The sequence below is a fragment of the Brachyistius frenatus genome, unplaced genomic scaffold (genome assembly GCF_029030835.1).
Source record: "Brachyistius frenatus isolate BFR_SWC_R1_liver_20210118 unplaced genomic scaffold, ASM2903083v1 Contig_23, whole genome shotgun sequence".
Lineage (NCBI taxonomy): Eukaryota > Metazoa > Chordata > Actinopteri > Embiotocidae > Brachyistius > Brachyistius frenatus.
The window spans coordinates 1,485,272-1,512,874 of record NW_027210622.1 but is presented as its reverse complement, the minus strand read 5'-3'; the positions used below and the strand labels follow the sequence as shown (position 1 = coordinate 1,512,874).

The following is a 27,603-nucleotide window of genomic DNA, read 5'->3' as shown; positions in this document are numbered from 1 at the left end:
CTGTTGTTTATACAGCAGCTGTCCACATGTATTAATGTCTTCCAGTGTTTACAAATTTAGTCTTAAGTCTTGTGAACTACAAATGATTTGTATTTGGGTATTTTCTCATATCTGTTATCTATTTTATTACTGTACATTACAAGAAAGCAAAATTAACCTGTCTGTTGTTCAAGTTTTGCATGGCCAGCCCCGGGTTGCCCTGTCCCAGACCCTGCCCAGGAAGGCTACTGTTGGCCAGGGGGAGCTTCAGGCTGGGGGAAGGCAAAAACGGTGATGGGGGGGCATCGTCTGATAGGACACCATCCTGGACCAGACAAAAAAAATAAACAGTTCAGATGAGAATAAATAGAAATGGAAAAAGCATTAAACATTAAAAAGATAAATAATGTAATATATTTCTAATCTTTATAACGGGTAAACATGTCAAATTTAGAGTAAAGACCAAAGCAAAAGGAAGAGTGCCACGCTACATTTATGTTTTTGTTAGTACACCCTTCACTTGTCAGTTACTCATTTCCTGACCTTGTCGAGAAAGGTGGTGCGGTCGGAGGGGTCTTTGGAGAGTGCAGAGGGCCGACACACGAGAGGCTTGTTCATGCCATTGCTGTAATCAGACATGCCCATGCCGCGCTTGTCCAGGTCTGTCTTCTTCTCTAGCAGGGCGGCTGGAAGCGGAAAGAAGGAGGGCAGACATTATGATGACATCTGGATGCATATATATATCCGGTGTAATGACATAATAGACTTGTATTTTATCTACTGTAATCCGTGATGTGTTTCAAATATATTTTTCTAGTTATATTGCATTCATTGAGATTAAGTACCATATTTTGAGGCTAAGTAATTCCTCTCAGTTAATTTAAGAGGAGATGTAGTAATAGTGTTAAATTGCAAATGGAATAATTAAAATAAAAAGCTGTATTTTTGAGAGTAAAACAATCTTATATAGACATTTGCAAAACAAACACATGGTCATACACTCTACACAGATATGTTGTTTAACTTACTCATGGCCTGGTCAAGGTTCATATTGTTGCTCTTTAACGCCTCCTCAGCAGGGTCTCTCTGTAACACAATACAGAAAACATTATGTAACACAAAAACATTTTACTGACATGACATAACAGGCTTTAATTGTAAGATAATGTTTGATTTTTCACTAATCGCCAATTTTAGATGACTGGTTTTGTTATTGGATATTTTTTTCTTCTCCTAACTGCTTGTGTTTATCTATATTTATTTGAACACTGTATAGTGAATGTTTCTTTATTTCACTGAATTAATAAAAGTTGCCACCTTTTGCAGCCTATTTGATAAAAAACATAAACAAGAAATTTCCAAAAGACAGCTTGTTTGTGTCTTAGCAATAAAACTTCTTTCTAAATACAATGCGTTCCTACCGGAAAGCCCATGTCAGTGAGCTGCTTGATAAGACGGTTCATGATCCAGGCCTCATCTGGCTTGTTGCCCATCTTCCCCTGAAAACAAGAAAAAAAATGTAACATTTTTTTTTTACCAACAAAGCAGTAAAGTTACCATCCACCAATATGTTTATGACAAAAGCCAAGTGTGTTCTCTGACCTTGCTTGGGCACTTCTTGGGTCCATTGCCCCAGGAGTTGCAAGAAGAGCTGCTCTCCTGGGAGGTGGGACTGTTCCATACTTCCCCATCCTCAGTGTCCCATTGGCTGGTGGACATGCCCATCTCCTCTCCTCCACTTCCCCAGCTATCTTGCATAGGTTTGGGGCCTGAAAAAGAGACATCAAAAACAGAATGAAGACGTGACAAAACATTCAAAAACTACATTTGTGTTTTTTGCATATGCGGTGTATCCTCGGGTTTACAATATTCAAGCCTTTTCCAAGAACAAGTGACATGTACATTTTAACCTGACCACTTGGTGCCACTGTTGCTATTTGAAATTCTGCACTATCCCCCGACAGGTCCCTCTATCATGTCCAACATTTCAGACCAACAGCACAAATAACCAAGACCTACTGAGGCGTGGAATTGCTTTAATCCCAACAACACTACAGTAGCACTAACAAAAAAACTTTCAGAGTTTGCACAAATGGTACATGTCTGAGGAAACTTCCTGTTTTTTATTCCCTCATGTTTGTTGTGTACAAAAAACTCCAAGCCACCATAATACAGGTGGTTTACAGGAAATACTGGACATAACCCAAACTTGCCAGAGAAGAAAAGCTAATTTACATTGTAATCTTTGCAATCTCCCCAAATTAAAGTGAAACAGGCGACAGTGTGTTGTATTGTTTACGGCAAAGTATCCGAAACTAACAATCTGATTTTTGTCAAAGTTCAATAATCAATATTACTGAACATAGTCCTGCATCTTGGTACAATTTCAATGTCAGACTATGGCGAATTCCTGTTGTTGAAATCATGCATCAGTGTGTCAGCAAATATATTTCATCACTGGACATTACCTGGCTTGCAAGGTGCAGAACCTGGGGGTCCATTTGCCCTCCCATAGGGGCCAGAGGGCTCGTGGCCACCGTCTGGCCAGCCTCCTACCACACCCGGGGGCTTGCCCCAGGCAGAGGTACCATTGTCCACAGCTGATGTTGGAGCTGCTGGCTCTCCCCAAGCAGGCTCTGACTTGGGCTGAACACTGGGAAGGTCTCCCCAACCTGGAAAAAACAGGTAAATTAGAACGAGATTATGAAAGGAACCTCACTGCTGTGGTATTTTATGATAATCAAAGAAAATGAAAGTCACTGCAATGCTGGATATTACTGAATTTTGGATATCTCTTTTCTCATAGTCTTTTTCGGGCCCTCATGCTGAGCTCTAGTGATAATAAAAAAAGTGTAAGCTTGCTAGCTGTGCTGTCTCTATGTAGAGGCCTTTTATGCCAGCCTCTTCCTGACATCACTAAACCTCTTGACCCCCCTGTTCTGGCTTGTGGGATAGTGTGTCTCAGGAAAGCTCAGAGCTATAATAGTTTAAGCAGAGATGGTTGATTAAGTATAACTTTTTGGTCTTACGATTCTCATGATGATCCTTGATAGGTGCAGTATAAATGGTCAACAGCAGGGGGAAGTGGTCTCATTCACAATTAAAAGAAATGGGAGAGTGTTTTGCATTAAAGCTCTACAATTTCTGTATGTATGGACGGACTTTGTCTTCACAAAGACTTATTGGACCTTGCTAACTTAAGCCTACTTTTCATTGTTTTAACTATGTATCCTTGACCACTGTAAGGACCTCAACTCCTCGGAGACCATCATCATAATAATCTGTGAGAATACTTAAAAAATATATTCTTTGAGTGGAAAAACTGTAGTTGCCAAGGTTTTTCGTTTTTTTTTCGTTTAAGACTTTATGGATCAACAAGCATTGTCAATCTCCTTGAATAGACTAGGACATATGTATCTCTCTAATACAATTTAATTTACTTATGCGGTCAGAAATAAAAACACCCAAGGCTTTAAAGTTTTTACATACCTGGGTTGGCGAGTGGGGGTCTACCCTGGGGGCCCGCGCCTGGGTGTGAGGCAGCGTTGTTGGGTGACCCATTGTTGTTTCCATGGTGTTGCAGGTGAGTTGGGGGCTGGCCGTGATGGGGATGGTGGTGCATATGGTGTGGGTGATGGTGATTGTTGTTGCCAGAGCCAACAGAGTGATTGTTGTTGTTATTGTTGGGCATATTCATTCCACCATTCTTACTTGGAGGTGGGCCACTGTTGCCTGGGTTACTATTGGGATTGTTACGATCCCACATGTTTGTCTTGTTGTAGGTGCTGGGATCACCCCAGGTGGATGTCCCATCATCAATCTCCATCTTCCTGCGGATGGAGGGAGGAGAGGGTTCTTGCCAGCCAGTAGGGTCCATGCCCTGGTCCTTTTTGCTGCCATTTCCCCAGCTAGAGTTGTTCTGCTTGACAGAAGCAGGACCACCCCAGGACCCAATGCTACCACCTCCTCCACTGCCAGTGCTGTTGCTGCTGCTTTCCTGGGGCTTGGAGGAGCCCCAGCCTCCCTGCACTGGGCCATTAGCACGTGGGGTCTCCCCCCAGCTGCTGTTACTCGCAGCTGGAGCAGGCTTAGCCCAACCTCCTCCTCTATTTCCTCCTCTAGGGCTTTCCTTCCATCCACCATTTCCTCCATTAGCTCCTTCTCCTTCCCACATGCTGCTAGAGGAGCCATTGTTCTTGATGTCTGGCTCTCCCCAGTCCCCTGTGCTGGAGCCATTGGGGCCCCCATTACTGTTACCCCAACCATGGGAGCTTTTGGGGCCCTCTCCCCAGCTGGTAGGCTGGCTTTTTATCAGTCGATCGTCCCAGCTGGGGGACTTCTCCTCAGAAGCCCAGGACGGTGTGCCTCCACTTTTAGGACCATTGGTAGGCAAAGGATCTCCCCAGCCACTGGTCGTGCCATTTGGAGCTTTGCTATGTGACTGTGGGGGATCCCCCCATCCTGATCCACTCTGGATTGGCTGAGGTGGAGGGGCTCCCCAGCTAGAAGATGACGATCCTTCACTGTCACTTTTTCCTCCAGACCCAGGCCTTTGACTGGGGCCAATGTTTGGGTTGATGGTACCTCCATTGGTTGAAGAAGGTCCACTATGAGAGCTGGAGCCTCCTATGGTGTCAGAGCTCCTATTGTTCTTTCCATCATCAGAGTTGGCCTCTTCCATCTCCCACACAGTGTGCTGTCGGATGGGGGTCTGTCCCCAACCTGTGTTACTCAGCACTCTGGGGTCCAGATCCTGCCGGGGTGGTACAGGGGCAAACTCCACGCTGGAAGACCTGTCTCTGTGAAGGGATCGACCTTCGCTGCTGCCCCCACTGTCCTCACTTGCTGGGGCTGTTCCAGGCTGTTGGCCCCATGAGCTGAGTTGCTGCTCTTGGGCTGAGCCAGAACTGCCAGCATCTACTGATTCCCAGCCTTTAGATGGATCTCCACCACCAGCAGACTTTCCCCAGTCACACCAACCACCACTTCCACTACTACCACCACCACTGCCTTGGCGGCCCCAGGCAGAATGGCCACCAGAGGGAGTAGAATCCCAGCCTGAGTCCTTGGGAGAGTCAGCTGCCTTGGTTTCTCCACTACCCCATACAGAGCTGCCTGTTGTGTCCCCATTGAGCTGGGATGATTCAGTGGGTGATTGGCCTCCCCAACCAGTTAAGCCATGGATGGGACTCATAGGCTCCTGAGCTTGTTGCTGTTGTTTAGTGTGGTTTGGTCCATCAGTGTTAAGGTTAGCAGGCTCCATGTTGAAGGACAAGTTAGTGTTGGTTGAAGGATGCTGTTGATCATTTTCTTTACCACTTATCATGCCCACCCAACTTCCACCATTATCCGCACCTCCCATGTTTCCATTGCCATTTATACCAGGTGGGAGGGATGCAGAGTTGGATACCCCGTTAGGGCCAATACCACCCCCACCTCCACCACCCTCATGGCCAAGGACAGGCCAGGCTGAAGGGTTGGCATTGGGGTTAAGGTTCAAGTTAAAATTGGGAGAGCCCCAGTTATTGGGAGCTCCTACTCGGCCACCATTCATACCATCTTGTTTTCCATCTGAGCCCCAACCTCTATTACCCACTAATGTGTTGTTTGACCCAGGTCCTGTCATCATGTTATTGTTAGCTTTGAGAGAAGGATAGTGGGCCTGCTGGCCTGCGGCACCTGTGGCCATACTCAGAAAACTACTCCGACTGGTAGTAGTGACGGCACTGGTGTCTAGGTTAAAACTAGCTGAGCCCAAGGGGCATTCTGATGTTGGAGGGTGGCTGGGATCACTACTGCGGATGATGAAGGGCCAAGTTTCTGTGTCACTTCCGTCAATGATCACTTTGTCCCAGCTGTTGGCACTGGAGGGGCTGTCAACTGGTACAGATGCTCCCCAATGAGAGGTCTCATACTGGGCACCAGGGCCACTCTGGAGGGATATGTCTAAAGAGAAAATAGGAGGGAGTAAGGGAGTAAGGGAGGAGTAGATTGAGACAGATGAATACAACAAAGGAGGTAGGTGGAGATAGAAGGGGGATGGGATGGGGAAAGAAAAAATACATTAGGTTAGACTGAGAAACATCATGTAATACAGCTAGATTCAGTCAGGCTACAGCTAGTTGCCTGAACCAATTTTATCTTCTTGGTTGGTTAATGCTAGCTATCAGACTTGGCAGGATGAGATGGTCACACTAGCACGTTCTGCAATCCAACACATAATCAGAATGCACAGCCAAGCGTGCTCCATGTCATATCAGCTCTGGCATATACATATATCCTTGCCCTGGTGCAGTCAGCCAAACAGAAACAGGGAGATGGAGCCTTTGCTTTCATTCCTTTATCCATCCTATTTCCCTATACTCTTTCTCCTCATTTTTAAATGAACTTACTTTCCACTTCTCTTTCTAAGTTGTTTCCTCTTCCCTTGCCGTCTTGTTTTGCACCCAACTTCCTTCTCTCTTTCTAGATGCCCTTATCTGTTATTATACCCCCCTTCTCCCATTTCGCTCTCTGTCCATGTCTCCTCTCTTTCGTACCCCACCGCTTACCTCACCCTTTAATTTCTTCCCCTCTCCCCTCTGCACCCGTCTAACACCCAGCAGTGAGCGGCCCATCCGTCTCCATCGTGGCTTCGCTGGCTGGGGCCGTGAAGGGAAGCCCAAGTGGAACGCCGCTCATTTATTGGAATGAAACCAGGACGGCTTCTCATCCATCACTCCCTACGCTCTGCCGGGTTTACTCCTCCTCTAACTGCACTGCACTAAGAAACCACAGAACACTTCCTCCAAGCTTGTGTGAATAATTGTGTGTCTCTGCTGGCTTCTCTCTACCTGCATATACTGTATGTTATATATTATGCATATGCATTAGATTCTGCACATTTATATATATAAATATATATATATGTATCTCACAATCTGGGAACGAAGGACTAAATGTGAATTTTGTTCCACTACTTGTACGCTTTTGACAGAGCATTTCAAACAATCCTCAGCATGGTATTGCACAAAAGCACATTCATTAGGCACAAAAGCATCCCATCAGATGGGGAACTAATAATAGACTGAGTTGATGCTGTAAAGGGGTAATCAATCAGTGGGAGGCAGCTAATCAATGATCTTATTAATGCTAGCGGGTAAGAGCAGGGAGGCTATTGATCCAGCATGCAAACAACCCTAACCACTCGGCCAGCCTCAGGCAATTGGCTGGAAACCAATGAAAATTACTGCTATGAATATGACCAGCACGCCGGCCAACCAAGCAAAAGAAGGAAGACATTCATCCAGTAACCCTTTGAGAACATAAAATTAATGTGTTTCATGAGACAGACAAAATACGTACAGGACGACAACTAGATATTAATCTGTATTTGTTTTCCAAAATTCAACAAAAATGTAAGCCTCAGACATTGAACAGTAGATGTGTTACAGCATGTACAGTACTATGTATTATTCTGCAAACATCACATTCCTTATGAAAATGCAAATGTCCAACAGGCTTTCAGTATTCATGAACAAAGTGCAATTACAGGCCACACACACAAACAGTCACAGTCAGCATGAATTAGAAGACTAATAGACTAATGCATTTCCGGCTATCTTTATGAGCAGCTGCAGTCAGCATGGCTCGCTAACCTTCAATTGTAAAGTTAATGCTGTTTGCAAAATATTTGCTTAGTTTGGTAATTTAGCTGCCGTACCTTCTATTACTGTGCTATTAGCTTCCATCAGAATGATGCAGTGATTTCAATAATAGCCAGAAGTTATCCACCATGAGATAAAGACCCAGTGGTCAAAACAGTCCAATCAGATGAGGGAAACGTCCATTTGTTTGAGGTGTGTGGAGACATACACAAATGCTGGTAGATATGTGGCTTTCAGATACTGTGCAACAAGCCACAGAGTGGCTGTGAATAAAATGTTTGCACACTTATCTCCACTGCCCAGGCAGCCTTATCGCACAGGGTCATCAGACAAATGGCACACACATACACACCAACCCGAGTCTGCAGCTAGTTTGCAATCAGTTAAAAAACGGGGAACAAAATTAAACAAAACATCACAGCAAAAAGTATTCCTCACATCTGCTGTATCTGTGCTGTTCTTTTTAAGTAAAAAGTAAAGTTAGAAACTGTTAAAACTTTAAAAACAAGCTTTCAATCAGGAAGCCTTTAATTGGTCTGTCCCTATGTTTTCTGTCTTCTGACAATAACTTGATTTTAAGAGTCAAGGCCAAGACATAATCTCAGTTTGCATGACAAATGCTAATTAATACAAACCATAAAAGTAATTTTCTGCACATTAACATGTCCAATGAAACTTTCTAACTTGACAAGCGGACACAAAAATTTGTTAGGACGAAACTGCTCCGTGCCCATAACAACCTAATATAGAGGAGGAATAATTCTGGAACATATTCAGTGAGCTTTGAATTAAACTCAAGCATTTGTGTGCTATTAGATACGGAACACTGAGATAGGCTGATTTTATTTTTGTATATAGGAAAGTAGTGAATTTGTTGTGAATGTAAGGGATGTTAAAACAATTGAACTATTGTATTTGTTGAGCAAATGGGGCCACAGAAGTTTCAATAGTTGTATTAATTCTTTTGTGTTTGACATGGACAGATAGTGTTGTTATCAAAGTAAAATCTAATCCCGTTTCTAAATTCAGTTTGGTCACAAATACATATTAAATGCATTTAAATCAAAGTGTCCAGGTATTAAATATTATCGCTTGGAACACTGAATGACTATATATATATATGGTGTATACCTCTTGCTACCCAAATACATTGTGAAGAAAATAATAAACACAACCTAAACAGCTAGTTGTTTCATTTACTACGGCAAACTCTCAGTGGCTTGTCAGTGTTCGTTTTCGAAATGCGGAGAGTACAACACAACAGTATTATTAAAAGACACAGACTTTACTCCTTTTCTGCTGTCAATACCAGCTTTTGGAGCAAAGAGCAGCGCCATTGTATCAGACCTGGACCCTACCCAAGAAGCTCAGCGGCTGCAGCCTCAGGGAAATTTTATTTGGTTCAGTCTCCCCACACCCACTCAGCATATCCCCCCTCTCTCATTTGCACATTTTGTTTCGTGGAGAATGTAAAAATAGGTTACATGACAAATTAATTAAAGTGTGAAAGGGAAGACATCTTTTATCACTTCTGTCACAAGCACAAAACAAACACATTTCAAACCAGAACCCCACATTAAAAAGGGAAAAAAGGAGACCGTGTCGCCTGTGGTACAGAAAAGGGGTCAGTAAGGGAGAGGGAGAACGGAAAAATACCTGAGGAGAGGTGCATCAGCTTCACTGTTAGAGTGCTTACACAGATCCATGCAAGAATGGAAAACAGCAGACATCCTCTTACTAAGTCTGCGGCAGGCTACTCAATGAAACCACAAAATATCTACAAAGGCAATACACTGGATGACTGAGGCTCTATCTTGGACCCACAGTATAAGCTGTGGGTGAACACATTTGTGTAACGGTGGGCAAAATGTAAATCGCAAACATGGGTATCTGCTGCAACAAAAACGGACCATTATGAGCTCCACAAAAGGAGAATTTATCACAGGACTATTGGCTTACATCACTCTGTATAGGTTTTAGTGCTATTGTGTCTAACTCCGTGAATACCAATATGTATGCATATGTAGACTAATGCAAAACAGCCTCATTTTCCTTTAACCTCAACATGCCTCGATTGATTGTTCCCCTTTCGGCTCCCTTCCCAGACATTCCAAAACAGGTCTTGCTGATTCTTGGCAAATCATTGATTTGAGGGCGGGGCATGAAAGCAAGCTGAATATGAAAAACAAAAGATGAAGGGACAATTATTTCCATCCACCGTTCGCAATCATGCGTCAGGAATGCTATGCTGCTTTCATTCTGGTCACAATTAGGAGGGCAGTCTCTGATTAGGCTTTGTGAATGAAAAGGGTCAAAAATAAAAACAAAGGGGTTCTCTGTGGGTTCTTGTGCTTCCAACAGAGAGCAAGCTTGCCCTTTTGTGTGCCTGTATCCGCAAATCTGTGCATGCAGATAAAAGCCTGCTCTCTGCATAGAGCTACATAGACCTGCTGGTCTACAGCTAAAGAATAACAAATTACTAATGATGAGTAGACCTGCAGTGTACTGCAAAAAGTTACAAACAACAGCAAAAACACAGTGAAGCGATGTGATTCAGCTCACCAGGTTTGAAGCAAGAGATAAACTCCTGATAATGAGACTAGCTGCCATTATAGAAATGGGCATTTAGCCAAGAATTAAATGCCTCCCCTCCCCTTTGAATGAAATGACAAGCAGAGGGACAGAAAGAGAGGAAGAGGGTGGTAGGGAGAGATGGAGGAGGCTGGGGGGAGGGGTTGGTACACAGTGACAAGGGAAAAGAAAGGGAGACAGCGAGAGAAAGCAGGAACCGACTAAGAGAGATGGTGTGGCAACAAACTGATTTCTTTAGTTTGTCTGGGAGCCACGGCGGAAACTGTGGGATGACATAAAACCAGAAGCAAAGCAGGAGGGGACGTTTATTAGTCTTTTGTCCCCAAATGGACCCTCTCCACCTCTCTTTGAGGAGAACTTCACGCCCACTCACATCAAGGACTGCATGTACTTGTTTTTCCGGAAGCGAGGAGAAAAAAGAAAGACTGAGGGAATGGTCTCCGGGGGTTTAAAAAGCTCATCATTCATGTCTGTTTACCTCTTCTGAGAGGAGAGAGAAAATAGGAGAGCGAGACCATGGTGACTTCTCTGGTTTCCTTGACAGAGACTGGATTAATGAAGCCACTAGGGGGTTCTCACACTTGTGTGCTTGTGTGTGTGTCACAGCTTGAGCACATGGGGAAATCCATACCTCCCTGGTTTCATTAGGCCCAAGTAGTTTTGTGATTATTTGATTTTAAAAACATACAAAAAACTAAATCTAAGGGGTGGGTATTTTTTTACATCTTAACACCTGCATTTTCATGTGATAAGAACATTACATGTTTTGAAATTAGGGAATCGTGAAGCGTTTTAAAAAGACAACCCATATTTTAAAACACTATAGTTTATTCTACTAAAAGCAAAAAAAAACAAACAAAGTCTTTAACTTAAGATACAGTGTGTATAAATCCAAACAACCTTTCCTGCAAATCAAAGGGCCAAGTGTTTTAACAGCACCCAACAGAGTGCCCTCTGGCTACATGCTCTGTCTGGGTAACCAGCTAACAGCTGTTGGGCTGCAGTTCCCACAGTCTTAAGAGACCGCCTATTCCAGCACCTGCTACTGGGGAGCCTGTCTGGACGGCTGCTGGCTTCTCTGGACTACTTAATGGTCCCCAGTCAGCTGGAGAGATGGGAATGATGGGTGTGACAGAGGGATAGAAAGGGGAAAGGGGGTTTCTGTCTGGTGGGACAATTACATGAGGTTGGGAGAGCAGAGGTTATGTGGGAGTGTGGCCTGTGAATGCCCTTGAATTTAGAGAGTATGCATTTCAGATTTTGGGGATGGGGTGCTGTGTGATAGCCTGTTAGAATGTTATAAATTATACATTTGCACATATAAAAGAAATGCATCTAAGTTACTTAAATATCTACCGATAATACTTATAAGCTAATGTGTATGCGTGTATGTGTGTGTGCATACATTTGTGTACATTCCCCTTTAAACTCTGAGCCAGCTGGCCTGCAAGGGAGACACGTATCAAAGAGGACACAACTAGGTCAGACTAGTGTGTGCCCAGCCACTACATATATACATGTGTTTGTGTTTACATGTCCTCGAGTGCATAAGTGAACCATCACACATCCCTTAGGGCCTCAGTAACCTCAACTAGAGGTCAGAATCCTGTCCTCAAAACAGAGTTCATCCTTAACAAAGAAAGAAAGCTTTGCTCCTATATTTGCAGGCAGAGTACATGATATATGAACAAACCATGATGGGGTGATTTTGTTAAAAGACAATGATAAACTGAATTGATCTAGGAAAAGGCAAAACATATTCTCTATTCTATCACAGACATGTACTTAGTTCTTGACAGGTAACTAGTAAGTCATTGTAAGTTCAAAACCAAGAGTTGTAAATGAACTGATAGCTAAATGATCCAACTAAAATACATTTCAAAGGAACAACATAATCTACTACACAATTTGTAATGTTAAGAATATAAAAAGCAGGAGACTCAGGCGTTACCTGCAGAGCAGTGGATTTAACAACAATGTCCACTCTCTAAATTATGTATGCCGGAATCATTGCAACAACAGGGCCACTGGCTTGAGGCTATTAGCTGGGCAGACAGGAAAGAACAGGCTGTGGACTGGAAACCCTTGGGACAAGAACAAGAGTGGAAAGGAGCTGGAAACCCAGCCAAGGGCTACTCTGCCACAGGCTGTGTTGTACTGAGAGACTCCTGTGAAAACCAAAGGGAGCTAAAGGCCAACCAGGACAACAACTGCTGAGCTAGGACAATAATGAGGACATTATAGGTTAATACACTCAACCAGGAAATCTTAACTAGTGTGGAAACATATTTCTTTAAATTTAAGGCTTAGACATACTGCTTCTCTTCAGTGGGTCAAGTCGGCAGCCAAATTTAGATCCTGGCCCACAGCAGAGGAACTCTGCACTAAACAGCTGAGCACACAGGGTAAATATTATAATATAAAAATAGAAATAAATAGAAATGATAAGTTTCATAGCTATTACTAAAAAAAAAACTAAAAAAAACAAGATAAATGAAACTGATCAATGTTTAAAAAGTGTTTGCTGAAATAAAATAAAAATGTTCACTATTCACACCAAATATACAGAAAAAACATCCCTTAGATCTGTGTTACTAAATGGACTAAAAATAAGACACAAGTCGCAAAAAAACAAAAAAACAAACATTCACTGACTGTCTAAATAGGCTTTAAAGGTATCTGTGACTGGTGGCACAGGCACGAGTACAAGAACAGCAGCGACTGAGCGTACAAAGACCAGATGCCTCTGTAATGCAGAAGGCTGTCGTTTTGTGACCAACTAGCCATGAACCACAGCTGCTGCAGAAGTGTTTACCGTGCGCCCGGTGTTCTCACACCAAATGTTGAGTCAGGAATGAAAGGCAGCACAGAACAGCAAAGCAGAATTGATCAAAAGAAACACGGGAAAAAAAACCAGAGAAGAAACTAAACTAAGATGCAAACAGATGCTCATGCGAGCTCCTGCTCAAAGGGCTAACCATGAAAACATTGCATGGTGTGCTACGGAGGCATCCTAACATCTATGTCTTCAAAGTTAGTGTTATGTTGGAGGATGAGGCACCGCCACTTTTGTGTTTGTGTACATTAGGCAGCTATGATTTCTTTACGGACAGAAAAAATGAAATGACATAAAACCCCTCGTATGTAAGAATATGTTCAGGATGGCACAAAAGCAAGAACAATCGTGAGAATCCTGGAGTCAGCAGTGGTTGTATAAAAATAGAATTGTCCAAAATAAACGGAGAAATAACATTGTAATAATGATATAAACAACTCGTGGTCATCGTTTAACCACATATTACTTGCACACACATGCACACAAACTGATGCACAATGAGCCCCCTGAAGGCAGGTTCAGTTTTAGTGATCTTAGGTGCCAACAAAGACTTCATTAAAATCCTACCGCTGGCTACGGAGGTCTGAGTGTGTGTTCCTGTGAGTCGAGTGTGCTGAGGCGAAAGCTACTGAACCATGTTCTTGTCACTTAGACTAAAACATCTAAATGGGGTTTTCTTAGGGTTTTGAGAAACAGCATTATTATTGCTATATCTTGTCATTATTTTTTGCTGACAAGAAGTGAAGGTGTGCTGTTAAATTACAATTCTAATCACTATTATTTGTTGTGCCTACAACAATCTGTCAGTGCTGCTTAGCATAAAACTGTATTTCTGCCATTGCACACTGAATACAAAGTAAGTATGTAGTGTATGCAGGATCTATATATGGAGAGAGATATAGAGAAATAAATATATTGAGAAAAATATGACCAACATTCATTCAGGTGACAAAATTAAACTGAATGATGGTTTTAAATAAAATGATTAATGTTATCTGCACACATCAACCACCAAAAAAAAAAAAAAAAAAGGATTACAAATCCGTTTCAGGTTAATGTTTTTTGTTTTTTTTACTATACTGACACAAACCTGGGTGGTGTTTGCCCGCAGTGGACGTGGCAGAGTTTTGGGAAGTGCTGCTGGTACTCGTAGAAGAAGAAGAGTAAGGTGATGAGGGTGAAGAGGAGGAGGAAGAGGAGGAGGAGAGAGTGAGAGCGCTGAGGGCTCCGGCAGGCAGTGGTTGGCCTCTCTTCAGTAGCTGCTTGTGCTCCTGCTGACGGAAGCGCGGGGGCACCTCTCTGGCCGGGTAGCGAGCACTGGCAGAGGACAACTGGCAATGCTGCTGAGGGGGAGTCTCAGTCGGGAGCTGGCTACTGCAGGAGGCGCGCTTGCCATTGCCAGGAGATGAGGAGGAGAGGGGCAGCGTGGGGCTGGCGGGGTGGAGGTGGTGGGATGGGCCGGGACTGGGCTTAGTGGGAGCAGGCTCTGGCACTGGACAGATACAATACACGGGCACACAAGCATTCACACACAGAAAGACACATGCAGGTAGCAAGGAATTAATCTCTGGGTTAAGTCACTAGTCCTTTATATAACAAGAAGCTAGATTTGTCTGGATAGTGCTTACATTGAACATAAGGTGGAATAAATATTTGCAAAATTGTCTTAAGTATGTCCTAATGTTGAAATGTCTCTCAGCTTCTAAAATAATGAGATTTCCATTAAATGTAGTTCAGTTTGATCAAGACCTTTGTAACCCAAACTGTGCTTTCAATTATTACCATACGTACAGCGTGTGATGACAGCACACAAAACTGCCACAGTGTCTCAAGTTATATCCTCACAGTATTTGATTGAAAGCCAATACAATTAATGATACGCATAGTCTCATGAGGAAGATCCTTCACAAAAGAATGGAAGGCATGTTTTACTTCATCACATGCAACATCATGCAGTCTTGTATAAATGTCATTTTATGCATTGTATTTTATGTACAGCACTCTGCAGGTGTTGGGATATTTCTTGTCTGTTTGTGTGGACTATCACTTTAAGTTAACTGCCTCATGCAGTCTGTTGTTGAACATATGTTACTGGCCCAGACACACTTCATGAAAAGGTCATATTTTTTCTGCTGACTGAACACCAACACACATAAACACATGGATGCACTTCTTTTCCTCCTCATTATACGCTCCCCTCTTTTGCTTTTTCTTTGCGCACACGCGCACGCACACACACACACACACACACACACACACACACACACACACACACACACACACACACACACACACACACACACACACACACACACACACACACACACACACACACACACACACACACACACAAACATTCACACCTTTCCCTGGTGCTTTGGCCTCCATCTGACCCTTTCCCTGTAGTTACAGTGACCAGCCAGCCATCTAATTGAGTGCGAGCGGGCAAGGTGTTATTATTAGCGGGACCTGGATGGCTATCAACCAAACACATTGGCTTTGCCAAAGTTTTTTCTCCAGGGTGATGCAAGACTGGAAAAAAACAACTGCCTGGTCTAAACACTTAATACGTTTTCTTTAGGGAGTTGAGGAGCATGGTCATGTGAGTCTGTGGCTCACATATGAATGCAAGTGGGGAAAGAAATGGAGGTAGGTCTTGTGTGTAGGTGCTCTCTTCCCGAGAGTTTCCTGCTGCACTGAAATAGCTGCTTTTATACTGGCAGCCAATAGCCTGTGACCCAAGAACTGCTGTAAATAACAGTTTCTTGGTCCATGGGTAAATGCATGATGAATAGTTGATGATGTTGTTTTCTATAGTCCCTCGATAGATACTAGCATTTTACGCAACAGCTGAGACTGCTTTCACCCCAGGGAGTGGGAGAGGAACAGACAACGACACAGTTTTTGTGCAAGCAGAGGAAGGGGGGTGGGAATAAATGGGATAGAAATAATTTGTTAATTAAAGCTTCAATCTCTCCAGTGTGAGTGTCTGAACTAGCAGTTGCTGCAGTGCTAGCAATTAACCACACAGTGACATGCACACACAGGCCAACACTACCACATTGGAGGTTAAAACAAATTCAGAGCACAGAGGTATTCACTGCAGCTGCCAAGAGCTTGTCTAAGAGCACAGCTAAAACCAGAGGCCCCCTCAGCCTGCCTAACTGCTCACACACAGAGACTGCAGTGATAGGTGGGAAATTCGCAGTAACAAATACGACTTTGACATACAACCACTCTACACGGCGAAAAATACATATCTGTAATCGTGTTTCTTTCCTTCTTTCTTTTATGAGTCTTTCACAGACATACACGCTTCACAGGGACACATACAGGGAAAAAGACACTACGAGTTGTTTGCAACCGCATTCCACTGATGACATTTTAGTCAACCACAGAGCGAAAGACAGTAAGACAGAAAGGGAGCCTGCCCCCCCTCCAGCAGTATCTGGCTGTTGGCTTGGAACTGCAGCTGGTGACGCACATCTCTGATTAAATTCAGCTCAGCCCGCCTGATGCTGTCTCGGCCAATCAGACAACAGGACAGTGAATACACGCCGCCCTGCCCCTCTGCACCCCTTCCTCCCTGTCCGCCCGCTCTGTTTCCACCCCTGTTTACCCCTTTCCATCAGCAGGTTGCTCGATAACCCCACTACTCTCTCTATTTCCCTTTCTCTTTTCGGTGTCTACCAGTCTTTCTCTGCTTGCTATGTTATTCTCCCGCAGGGCATTTATACATCTTGATCCATTATCTCCTGTCTCCCTGTCTCTTTTCTCCACTGTCCTGTTTCTGTCTCCTTACCTTGTTTCAACTCCTCCATCTCCCTACTCAAAATCTCTCCCCTCTATCCATCCTGTCTCAATGTTGCTAGAGCACATTTTGTTCCCCCTCAATCTCTTTTTCTTTCCTTCGGCTGCTGGGTGTTACCACAGACTGTAGTGACAGAGATTTTTAAGAAATCCAGTAACCTTTTATTGAGAGAAGTTTAAACTCAATTATAGCTTTAGTTCTTAGGCCTGGACTACGGGTAGTATTTTCCAATGGCCAAGAAACTACCAAGATGTGGTCTGCTGTACTGTATGTTGATCACTGCTCAAACTAAACCTGCAGGATCTGAAAAATTCTCTCAGTTTACAAGCCAATTATCAAAAGAACCAAATTCGGGCCCAGGGAAGGGAACAGCCTTTAATGTTTTTGAAAATTAAATGAGTTAATGTGTTAAAGTACCAACTAATCAATAAACCACACAAAACATTTAGCAGATACCCTAGTTAGAAGATGGTCACAGTAGCACAAACAAAGCCATATATTTTTTAATCTGACATCTGTCCAACTTGCCAAATCTTTGCAATTCATAGAGACACAAATGCAATTAAGGAACTTCCTGAACTCCTGGGATGTCTTAGCTAATGGGACAATTGGATCAGTAAGACCAACATAGTAGTTACTCCAACAGCCTGGTAAGGTAAGCAGATGAAGACGTATACAGACACGCAATTCCCTTAGCTCAAGCATGCTTCATACACAGCCTGCTTCATCCAGCCTCTGTTTGTGTTGTTGTGGTAACAAGGGTGTATCCATGCAACAACTCCCTTAGGTTGTAGATGACCTCATCTACACAATGATACTTTAAAACAATCACAATGCATTTGCAAGAAACTTGCTCACAAAAAACCTAAAACAGTCCAGGTTTTTTTGTGGTTTTTTTTTTTTTTTTTACAAAAAATGCTGCTATAGAGCTATCTAACTGGAGAATGTGTAACCACCTTTGGTGTAATCTGTATTTAACACGTATATGCAAATTAAAATTCTCCTGAGAGGGAAGTAGTGTGCATGTGTGCACATACACACAGAAATGAGCCAGCAAAAATGGCAGTCTGAATGTATGAGGTGAGAAAAATAGTATGTGTGAGAGACGCCGCTCCCGTCTACGCTGCACAAACATAAATACATTTAATGAGACACATTATTCATTTTGAGGGTGGATATTCATAATCCATGATTGATGGGTAAGTGCTTTTGAAGGGTTGGGGGGGGTAGCACAAAATGACTACCAAGGAAAAGAAATTGGAGGAAAGTGGGGAAATCCCTTCGATGAGAGTGTGTCCATAAAAGATTAAAGGAGGACCGTGAAGAATATGCTGTTAACACTCAATGATGCAGTGAAATCCACGTGGTGAATTTGTGAAGTTGCATATTATTGCATTTGAACCCACTTGTGTGACAGTTTAGCTGAAACAGGGCTTCTTCATTTATTAAGCCAATCTGTAGGTATATTATCTTTCCCAGATTGTCTAGTTCACAATTTATAATATCAAAACATATTTTCTAAATATTCATTCAGTTTGGTTTTAAAGAAATCTGCAGACATGTTCACCGAGTGCTTTGGAGCAAAGTGTTTGGCTGAGCAAATATTTTGTCTTGACAATGATGGTAAACAGATGTCAGGGGCTCATGAAATGAATTAGTAATCATTCTTTCTGCACCAAAACAGCGCCTGGCAACTGACCTCAGCATTCTTAAAAAAATCAAAACAATTGAGTCTTTGACTATGAGATATTGGCAAAAACCATAGACATGGCTACATTTTCAGTACTGTCTTGGTAAGAAACAGATATGATCCAAAGAGACAAAAATCACAGGAAAAGCAAACAAACTACTGGCGATAATCATTTTACCATCTTGATCGGCAGTGGTAAATACAGAACTGTGTAGGTTACAGCAGCGAATGTGAAACTTGGTTTTTGAAAACCAAATTTAGGCTTTTATGTATTGGTGGTGGCCTTAGTGCATCTAACTGAACCTGAAAATGAGAGCCAATTAAGTAAGCATTTGTATCAAGTGCACTGTAACTTCCACAAATCCTGCAGCAGGAACACTCGGCAATCATGCACCAAAGTTTTAATTATAGCCTTTCTTTACACTAAATGGGTAATTACACACAGTAAGAGAAAGCAACAGAAAACACCAGCTTATGAATAAGGAAGCAACTGAGTATAGATTTATAAAAAAAAAAAAAAGCATACAAAGGCAAATGGAAATACATGAAGGAATCAGATATTGAATTGAAAATCACTGAACAAGGCACAATTTGTAAGGAGATAGGGTATCTGTTATTGTAAAGAACTGATTGGTTTCCTGAGCCTTGTGCCAGCCAGTGTAGGTTCCCACATCTCTTCTGTCTATTGTCTGCGGAGCCACTTTATTATGCAGCCATGTTTATAGAAGGGGGAGGGATGGACAAAACACACAGGCTTATATGCCCTACACAATGGTCTGTTTCTTAATCCAATAGTAGCTAAGAAGTAGAGAAAGTATGGAAAACACTGGATGTTTGAAGATGTATTTACGTCTGAATACAACCATTTCATACATGGTGCTTTTCTACAGGTGCACAATAGTGTACATCGATATTTTCTCTTTGCCTATGAAAACAAGCTAAAGACAAGATGTGAAACAAGGTCCACACAATTTGTCCAGGAGGTATGACCATCTCATCACACCGCTCTATTCTTTTCATATAAAATCCTCAATATTAGAACTATGATCTTGTGTCCCTTCTTTTTCTGAGAAACATTGGTGACAAACAAACCAGTAAAAAGGAATTAAATCCTATAGCCACAACAATGCAATCTGACTATATTAATCCATGTTGTAAATATCAATAAAAAGCAGACTGTAAAAATTAGCAAAGTAATGTTGGAGCTACAATGAAATAAGCCTTGGTTGGTAACTAAGGAAACCTTGTAGTTACGGAAGGCAAATGTGTGTGCATATGTCTGTTTATGCACTCAAGTGGTCGATTGGGTGCGTCTATAAAAAGGTCCCATCTGTCAGTATTAGTAGTGAAAACCAGAAACTCCCTCACACACACAAAATAAGGGCATAATTTCTCACCCCTCACCCGTCCTATAATGGGCCGTTGCTATAGAGACTGACAGTTGCCTAATGCACATCTATGTGCCTCTTGTGACCCCCTGTGCCTCCTGTGACCCTCTTCCCTTACCACGCCTCTTCCACTCTCTCTCTCTAATTGGTGCTCCAACCCCCCTGTCTGTGCCAAGTTCTTTTTTATGTCTCTTTCAAGTCTTGGTTGTTCATCTCAGCTGTGTCTCCCCTGCCAGTCAGGATAATGACAAAGTTGCCCCAAGAAACCCTTTTTCGCATATTAACCCTAAAAGCAGCAAACTCACACTGTGGGCAAAGAGTTTTAACAAGATCACACTACACCTATATCCGAAGTCAGCGCCTGAGGGTAACGACTGCCTGAGGACATGATAGATACATAGCATTATTCAAGGTACCCGGAACTTTTTAAAGCTGACAAACAAATGAGGAACATTTGAGAGAACAGGGTCTGCAATAGGCAGAGCCCGAGGATCCAGAAGTAATTTAAGGTACCACTAATCTGGGGCCTTTAAGAGTATTCATCATTTATAGATCTTTTTACAAAGACAACTTCAAGACGTTATAGCTTCACACCATACATGAACAACAGAAACAATTTCATCAAGTTAAATTCCACTATAGAGAAATAATGACCTATGGACAATCTCTTTTCTCAGGTTTATGGTCTGCCATTTGACAGCTGCCTATAAAAAGGGCAAGAGGAGCCTCTCATGCAGAGATACAGACAGTCTTTCAACCTTACAGAAACACATATACATAAATACCTTGCCCTCAAAGCACAGGCTGGACTGTCATTCATATCAGTTGCGCTACATCCTATTAATCTGCCTGATATTTGACATGAAGCAGCTCACTGTCAGGGGAGGAGGAGATGATGGGGGAGGGACGAGAGGCAACGAATCGGCTCTCTTGTCAGCAGCTTGTGAGTGATCATACAACGTGAATGCACAGAGAGGAAAGCATTGTTTAGGTTTTAGCGCTCCTATTGTTTCCTTTATCGATGCCCCTGGTCTCTCCCTCCATCCCTCACTCTCTTCTAGCACTTGACATGCATGCAGGGTGAGCATACAGGGGGTAGAGGAAAAACAATTATGCTTCACAGTCATAAATCCACAAAACGTAATTCACGAGCTATTCACTGTTAATTCATTGAGTGTTTATAAATGTGGTTAACAGAAGAAGAAAAAAAAAGCAGCCCAATTGTGAAAGTAAATTAGCCTCTAATTAGATTGCAATTCATGAAATTCCATTTTAAAAGTGTTGACACAATTAATAGCATGTGAAATTGCAAATTAATCCAATACAGAACTTGTATTTATGCATGTCTCCGGCCACTTTGAAAATATAATGCTGTTATTGCCATGGCGACACCGTGTAAATATGTTTCTCCTCAGATGCGTTCGCTAGGGCCGGGCATACAGAGGGTGAAATGAAACGGGCAAAAGTAACAGCGTGGGGAAGGCAGAGAGTGATGGACGAGGTCGTGGCAGCCAGGTAGTATATTAGTTCTCTAACCTTTCAGCAGTGAAAAGTACATAGGGAGCAAAAATGGAGATAGCAGATTTTGTGATTATCAGGATGTGGGGATGCAACAGACGCACTGTGATATACTGCAACTTTCTGAGTCTGCCATGTGTTATGAACTGCATTTGTCTAACTTCCTGCTCCAATGTGCATTGGTAACTGTAGAGAACAAAAGTTACCTCAGACCTATCTTAATTGGCCCCAATCATCTTCTGTGACAACACCGGTGTGTGTGTGTGTGTGTGTGTGTGTGTGTGTGTGTGTGTGTGTGTGTGTGTGTGTGTGTGTGTGTGTGTGTGTGTGTGTGTGTGTGTGTGTGTGTGTGTGTGTGTGTGTGTGTGTGTGTGTGTGTGTGTGTGTGTGTGCGTTAATGACTGTGAGCATCCAGGAACGCACATCTGCAGCCTGAGAGATACTCTTCATACACTCTGTGTGCGTGTCATGTTGCCATGTGCATGCTTTTGACAAAGTTGGCAGTAATGTGTCGCAGTCAAACTGACTGATTGTGATTGCAGTAGTGGCAGAGATTGTGATGAAGCTGCGTGTGTGCTGGGGGTGAATAATCAGCATCCCTCTGAGGTAAAGGGGGACCAGGAGGGAGGCTGGGAGGGCCCTGCATCAGAGGTTCCTCCCGGGTGTGTGTGTGTGTGTATGTGTGTGTGGGGGGCGGGGGTGGGGGGTGGGGGAGGGTTGGGGCAATGGGACACTGGCTCCTGGAACCCTGCGTTCAGTGAAGCTCCATGCCTAATAGGGGGCAGAGAAGTTAATTCCAGTGCGCCGAAGCTTTATCTCATTTTCATACATATGAACGGGCCAGGCCGAGATCGATTACCGCAAACAAATTGAAATGCCTGGGACCAAGGAGGCCTGCAGAGAGGAAAGCATAAAAAGACTGTGGATGGGGGAGGTGGTGTGTATGTGACTATGAATATCTGAAGTGTATAAGGAAGGCAGAATGCACTGATATGGATGGAAAGACACAAATCACTACTGCATACTGATTTTCTCCCTTCCTGCATATACACACCGCTATTATTTAGTGTCACGCATGAAAACTCATCTCATTCCAGTTGATGGCACCTTCCTTATAAGATGTATTGCAGATGGAAGGTTATGAGCAAACTCACAGAAGTCCTGATGTCTCGCTGAGCGATTAGTCTTCAAACAGGCCCTACTTTCTTTATCTTTCTGTCTGCATGAGCACCCACCACGTACACACAATCAGTTTCTCATTTCAGGTCCCTTTCCCTCTGTATCTCTCTCTCATTAAACATACCATAAAATAAATGTCCATGTCATTAGTCCTCTTCTATATTAGTGCCGTCATTGACTCTTGACGGTCATTTTTGGCTTCTAAAGTGCTCATTGCTTCATTACTTTCTTTCTTTCCTTCCTTCATTTTTGCTTTTATCCGGCACCAAAACAGCTCGTTACACTTCCTCTTTCTTCCTTCTCCCACCCTTTCCCTCTTAGCTGTGCTGTGTTCATAGGCCTCTTTCCCAGGCAGAGTTTTGCGCTGCTTCTGCCAGTAATGCTTCGTACAGACTATATACACAACTCATATGGAGCAGCAAGAAAGTATTAGAGAAAGGACATGCGTTGTATTGTTTAAGCTCTACTTTGGCACAGTCGATTTGAAATGTAACAATGACTATGTGAATATGACTTTGATGTGCTACTACATACACGGTGGCTAATTTTAAGAACAAACAAGTAAAAGGGCCCATTACACAAGCAATACGGTGAAGACGGCTGGACCACAGGAGAGAGACATTTAATATTGCCCGTACTATACTGTGGCTGGGAGGATTATTACCATCAGACATCAACCACAAACCTTCCAGTCCAGAACATCATATTAATGTTCTATCAAGTAACAGAAAACCGTTTGGGTGGACAAATAAAGAGCAGCACTTATGCCAGCCTTAACATCCTCACGTCAACATATCTTTAAGTAAGGCATTTAAACACCACACTACTCAAGTAGAGGCCTTGTGCCCAGCAGATAAAACTGTGGAAGGCAGCATACAGGTGTGAATGTAAAGTACGTGAGCGTAAACAGGATGTTCTGAAAAAGAGCTCAGCAAATCTGCCATGGGTACATAGTGGTTTAGACAAAGGCGCTTCACACTTTAAAATCTGCTTATTCTCTCCTACTGTTCATTGTTAGCATTTGCAACAAGTGCTCTTTGTTAGAGTATTAAGCATGCAGATATTGTACAACTTGTGCACAAAGTCAAAAATTTTGCTCTCGCAATAATATTCATACCTTAGCTCTCAAACGCAGGAGCAAAGACATTTGATGCTTATTCAAATCAGAAGCATTTTGCTTTGTGCAAGGCTTTGAAACTTGGTTAATAGGCCAATCTCACAGAGAGTGCACTAAAGCACAGGGAGGTAATTAAATAGGCAGGTCAGAGTCCAAGGGAAGCTGTGGCGACCTTTGGTAAAGCCTCACAGTTACAAACAGATGGCCAAGCTGCTGCTCCAACTTGGGAGGGACGGGGACTAACCAACACACCAGGGAGATTTTAAAGGCAGCCACCTTCCTCAAATTCTGTGCTGTCGTCACCCAGGGCGGTTAATGCAGTAACAAAAAAACACAATTGTTTCAGTATTCAGCATTAATTGCATTATCTCCAAGTGTAAATGCCGAGATCACACCACAGTGTTGCTAGGTGGCAACAAAGCAGAAGGGTGCGCTTGATAATTAACACCGTCCAAGAAGCGTGAAAATTCAAGTCTGAAAGCAGACATGAGGAGGAACTACCCAGTGGTGGAGGAGATGGGGCGCTGTACATCTGCAAAGGACCTAGCTTCTTTTTAATTTACCCAGTAAAATACAACCTTTTTCTTGTTTTGAAACAGGGAAAAAAACACGCATACAGATTACTTAATAGTTTGCACTATAACAGTCGCCACAGAGAAGATCCATTTTAGCATCTCAAGAGAGCCCAAAGGGCGTGAGGACATGTTTTTTCAGAACTGCATTGCCCTCTTTTATTCCACCCATCCGCTCCTTTATTCCTTTATCCCACCCCCCCACCTCCCACCCATCTCTTTATCCACACTACACTCGGTGTGCTGTCTGTGTGCCCTCACGCTTCAGTTCCTGGTGCTGTGAGCGCACTGAGCATCACTCTGCATTACACTCCACTGTATCTGCTCTCGTGTGTGTGTGTGTGTGTGTGTGTGTGTGTGTGTGTGTGTGTGTGTGTGTGTGTGTGTGTGTGTGTGTGTGTGTGCACGTCTGAGAACAGTGAGAGAGTCAAACAGCACAATTGTGCATGCATGTGCAAAATGAGTGTGCCCATCTGTGTACCAGAATGCTAAATGCTATATATGTACAATGCATGAATAATGTGTGTGTATGCCTTCATGGGTTACTGTGTGTTAATCAGAGCTGATTAATGTATGTGGTTGGAGTGTAAATTTACAAAGTGAGGTGGATGAGCGGGAGTAGTTACTTGATCATGACACTCACCTTTGGGTTTCTGATCAGCAGCCTGCAGAGAAAGACAGAGGGAAGAGGACTTTGGAACTTAGTACAGAAATGATGACGTTTACCGAAAATTCTTAACCGTAAATAAATCAAAACCAGTATGGCAAAATATAGTGATGTATTGAACAGGACTAGTTTTATTTAATAAAAGAACTGTTTCAAACTTTACAAGCCATTTTTTATTTGTTCTGCTTAGTGCCAGGAAGTATTAAACTGAGGAAGTTAGTTTTCTTGTTTACTGGAAATTTGCAGCCTCGATTTTAATAAATCAGCCAGAGCTACTAATTTTAATTGTATTTTCAAAAATTTCAAAATAAAAATAAACAAAGGATAAAGCCCTAACTTTAGCCTTCACACATACACTGCCAACTTGAGTGCTAGTAAAAATATATATGCGCAACTTCTTTAATAAAAAGAAGATAATAAAAGCTGTGTGAATGCGTGTGAGCAATTATATGTGCATTTTCTTATTCACCTTTTTCTGCACGATGTCCTTCTTGGTCTTTTCTTCTTGTTTTTTCTTTTTCTTTTCTTCCATCAAATGATTCTCTTTCTTCTGTAGCTAGCTTCTCTCAGCTGTCCAACAAGAAATGGGAAAAAGCAATGAGCTAAACATGAAGGAGAAGAGCTTGGATTTAGCTCAAATACAGAGTGTCCTTCACTTTCTTATTTCATTAATATAGCATCAACTCATGCATTACATACTCTGCACATCTACAAGATATTTACTAAAGTCCTTGGGTAAATTTAATATTTTGTTGATGGTTTAAATGAAAGGTATTAAAAACAACCTCCGCAGCAAACAGATATTACAATGAGCTGTTCTTTAAATGTTATACGTTATATGTTTATACTGTTACTTTGGACTTCTTTACAAATGGACTTAAAGAAGTGTGTAAGACAAGATAACATCAGGAAGAACAAAAACTTTTAAATATATATATATATATTAAAAAAAAGGGAAATAAAAAGTAATACTGCATTAACATCTAAAGTTTACCGTTTGCCGCAGGGGTTGTATTTACTTCTTTTCATTTCAGAAATGAACAAAATACTTGCTTGCATACAACTTTATGACATTCATGCACATTCATATCATCTCTGCATAGAGATAATAAAGTGTCCAGCAAAAAGTACGTTATTGTAACACACACACACACACACACACACACACACACACACACACACACACACACACACACACACACACACACACACACACACACACACACACACACACACACACACTGTATATAGACTTCCAGAGTCTTCATTCTGATCCATGTTTAAGTCAGAGCCAAACTGCTTCAAGTGTCTGAATTTTTTTTTTCATACACAAGCATCCAACTCATACAAGAGTCATGGCAGGCCCACTTTCCCTCGTCAACAATATCTGAAAAGGAGAAGATGGAGAAGAGGCACTACAGGAGTACAAAAAGAAAGAGGAGAGAATTAAGCCATCATAAAAAGGCTGCTTTAAAGAGAGCAAGGAAATGGCAAGAAAATAAAAAGGCAAGGAATAAAAAGATTTGAAAGGAAGCAAACGTAAAGGCCAAAAGGCTGACAAAATAAGTCACAAAGTCTTTCTACAAATATTTGTTTCCAGTAGGTGTGAGTCAAACTAGCTGGATAGCTTCCCCGAGGGCCAGCGGAAACTAAGTACTTCATTTCAGCCTCTATTTCCTTTGGCTCTGCTTTAGTGACAGCTCCTGGAAACTATTAGAGGCATGAGCTGGGACACAAGGGCTGAATGTGTGCGTGTTTAGTCTTCGCTAAGTGCAATGGACACTAATCTATAATACAGCGCTATGTAATATCAAATCAATAATACCACTCTCAAAAATGTGCAAATAAAATCAATCATCTTCACGTCAGTCGAAAATAATGGCCAATTCCTATTTGCTGGTGCACGCACGCACACACACACACACACACACACACACACACACACACACACACACACACACACAATATTAGCCATTGTGCTTCATCTTAGTGAACTGCAGGAATGTGCCTTTTGCTCAAAAGCTGCCAGGCTGCTTAAGTAATATGTTCAACACTCTGCAAACTCTTGAGCTTTAAGAAAATAATGTTCATCATATTGAGAAAAAGTCCCTTCAACCAGTTGAAGCTACACAAGCATGAAAGTCAACACCTGCCAATGCTGTATTAGAAGACTCAAATCCTCCATTCATTTGGACTGTATGGACTATAACCATACTATAGCTTCTAATGTGTATGTAATATTGCTGATAATGCCAAAGAGTGCCCTTAGAACGCTTGTTAGTTGGTCATCTCAACTAATGGCTGAGATTATGTTAAGTAATAGCTGTCTGAAGTTTTGTTATTGAAAATAATTTACCAGCCAAAACTTACAATTTTGCTAGTTCAAGCTTATCATATCAAATACAGCTTCAGCCCCCCAAAGACCTTAAAGTGAGAAGGTCTTGATTATTTGAAGACCAAACTTTTATTTGATTTATTGAAACAATTGACAGAATAATAATGAATAGAAGGGAATTCCTTAGTTTAAGGCCAAATGTTGACTAAAGTGTATTGTCCCTGGCAACTAAACACATAACACAAAATGTGCCAACACAGGCCCTGGGTATGA

At 42.3% G+C, this 27,603-nt stretch overlaps 1 protein-coding gene across 5 annotated transcripts in view; it reads right to left on the bottom strand.

The window, feature by feature from the left end:
• tnrc6c2 (trinucleotide repeat containing adaptor 6C2) overlaps nt 1-27,603 on the bottom strand; it is a 53,828-nt gene that overhangs the window by 16,095 nt on the left and 10,130 nt on the right. For 4 of the 5 annotated variants that reach the window (XM_069697255.1, XM_069697257.1, XM_069697258.1 and 1 more), the window contains 10 exons: nt 25,465-25,565; nt 24,972-24,993; nt 14,144-14,545; nt 3,469-5,925; nt 2,448-2,651; nt 1,582-1,748; nt 1,401-1,478; nt 1,008-1,065; nt 523-665; nt 158-304 (listed from right to left, as the gene is read on the bottom strand). In XM_069697255.1, coding sequence (XP_069553356.1) covers nt 158-304; nt 523-665; nt 1,008-1,065; nt 1,401-1,478; nt 1,582-1,748; nt 2,448-2,651; nt 3,469-5,925; nt 14,144-14,545; nt 24,972-24,993; nt 25,465-25,527 — 3,741 coding nt within the window. In that variant the 5' untranslated portion in view covers nt 25,528-25,565. The remainder of the gene's footprint in view (nt 1-157; nt 305-522; nt 666-1,007; nt 1,066-1,400; nt 1,479-1,581; nt 1,749-2,447; nt 2,652-3,468; nt 5,926-14,143; nt 14,546-24,971; nt 24,994-25,464; nt 25,566-27,603) is intronic. The other variant, XM_069697260.1, reaches the window with a different exon arrangement.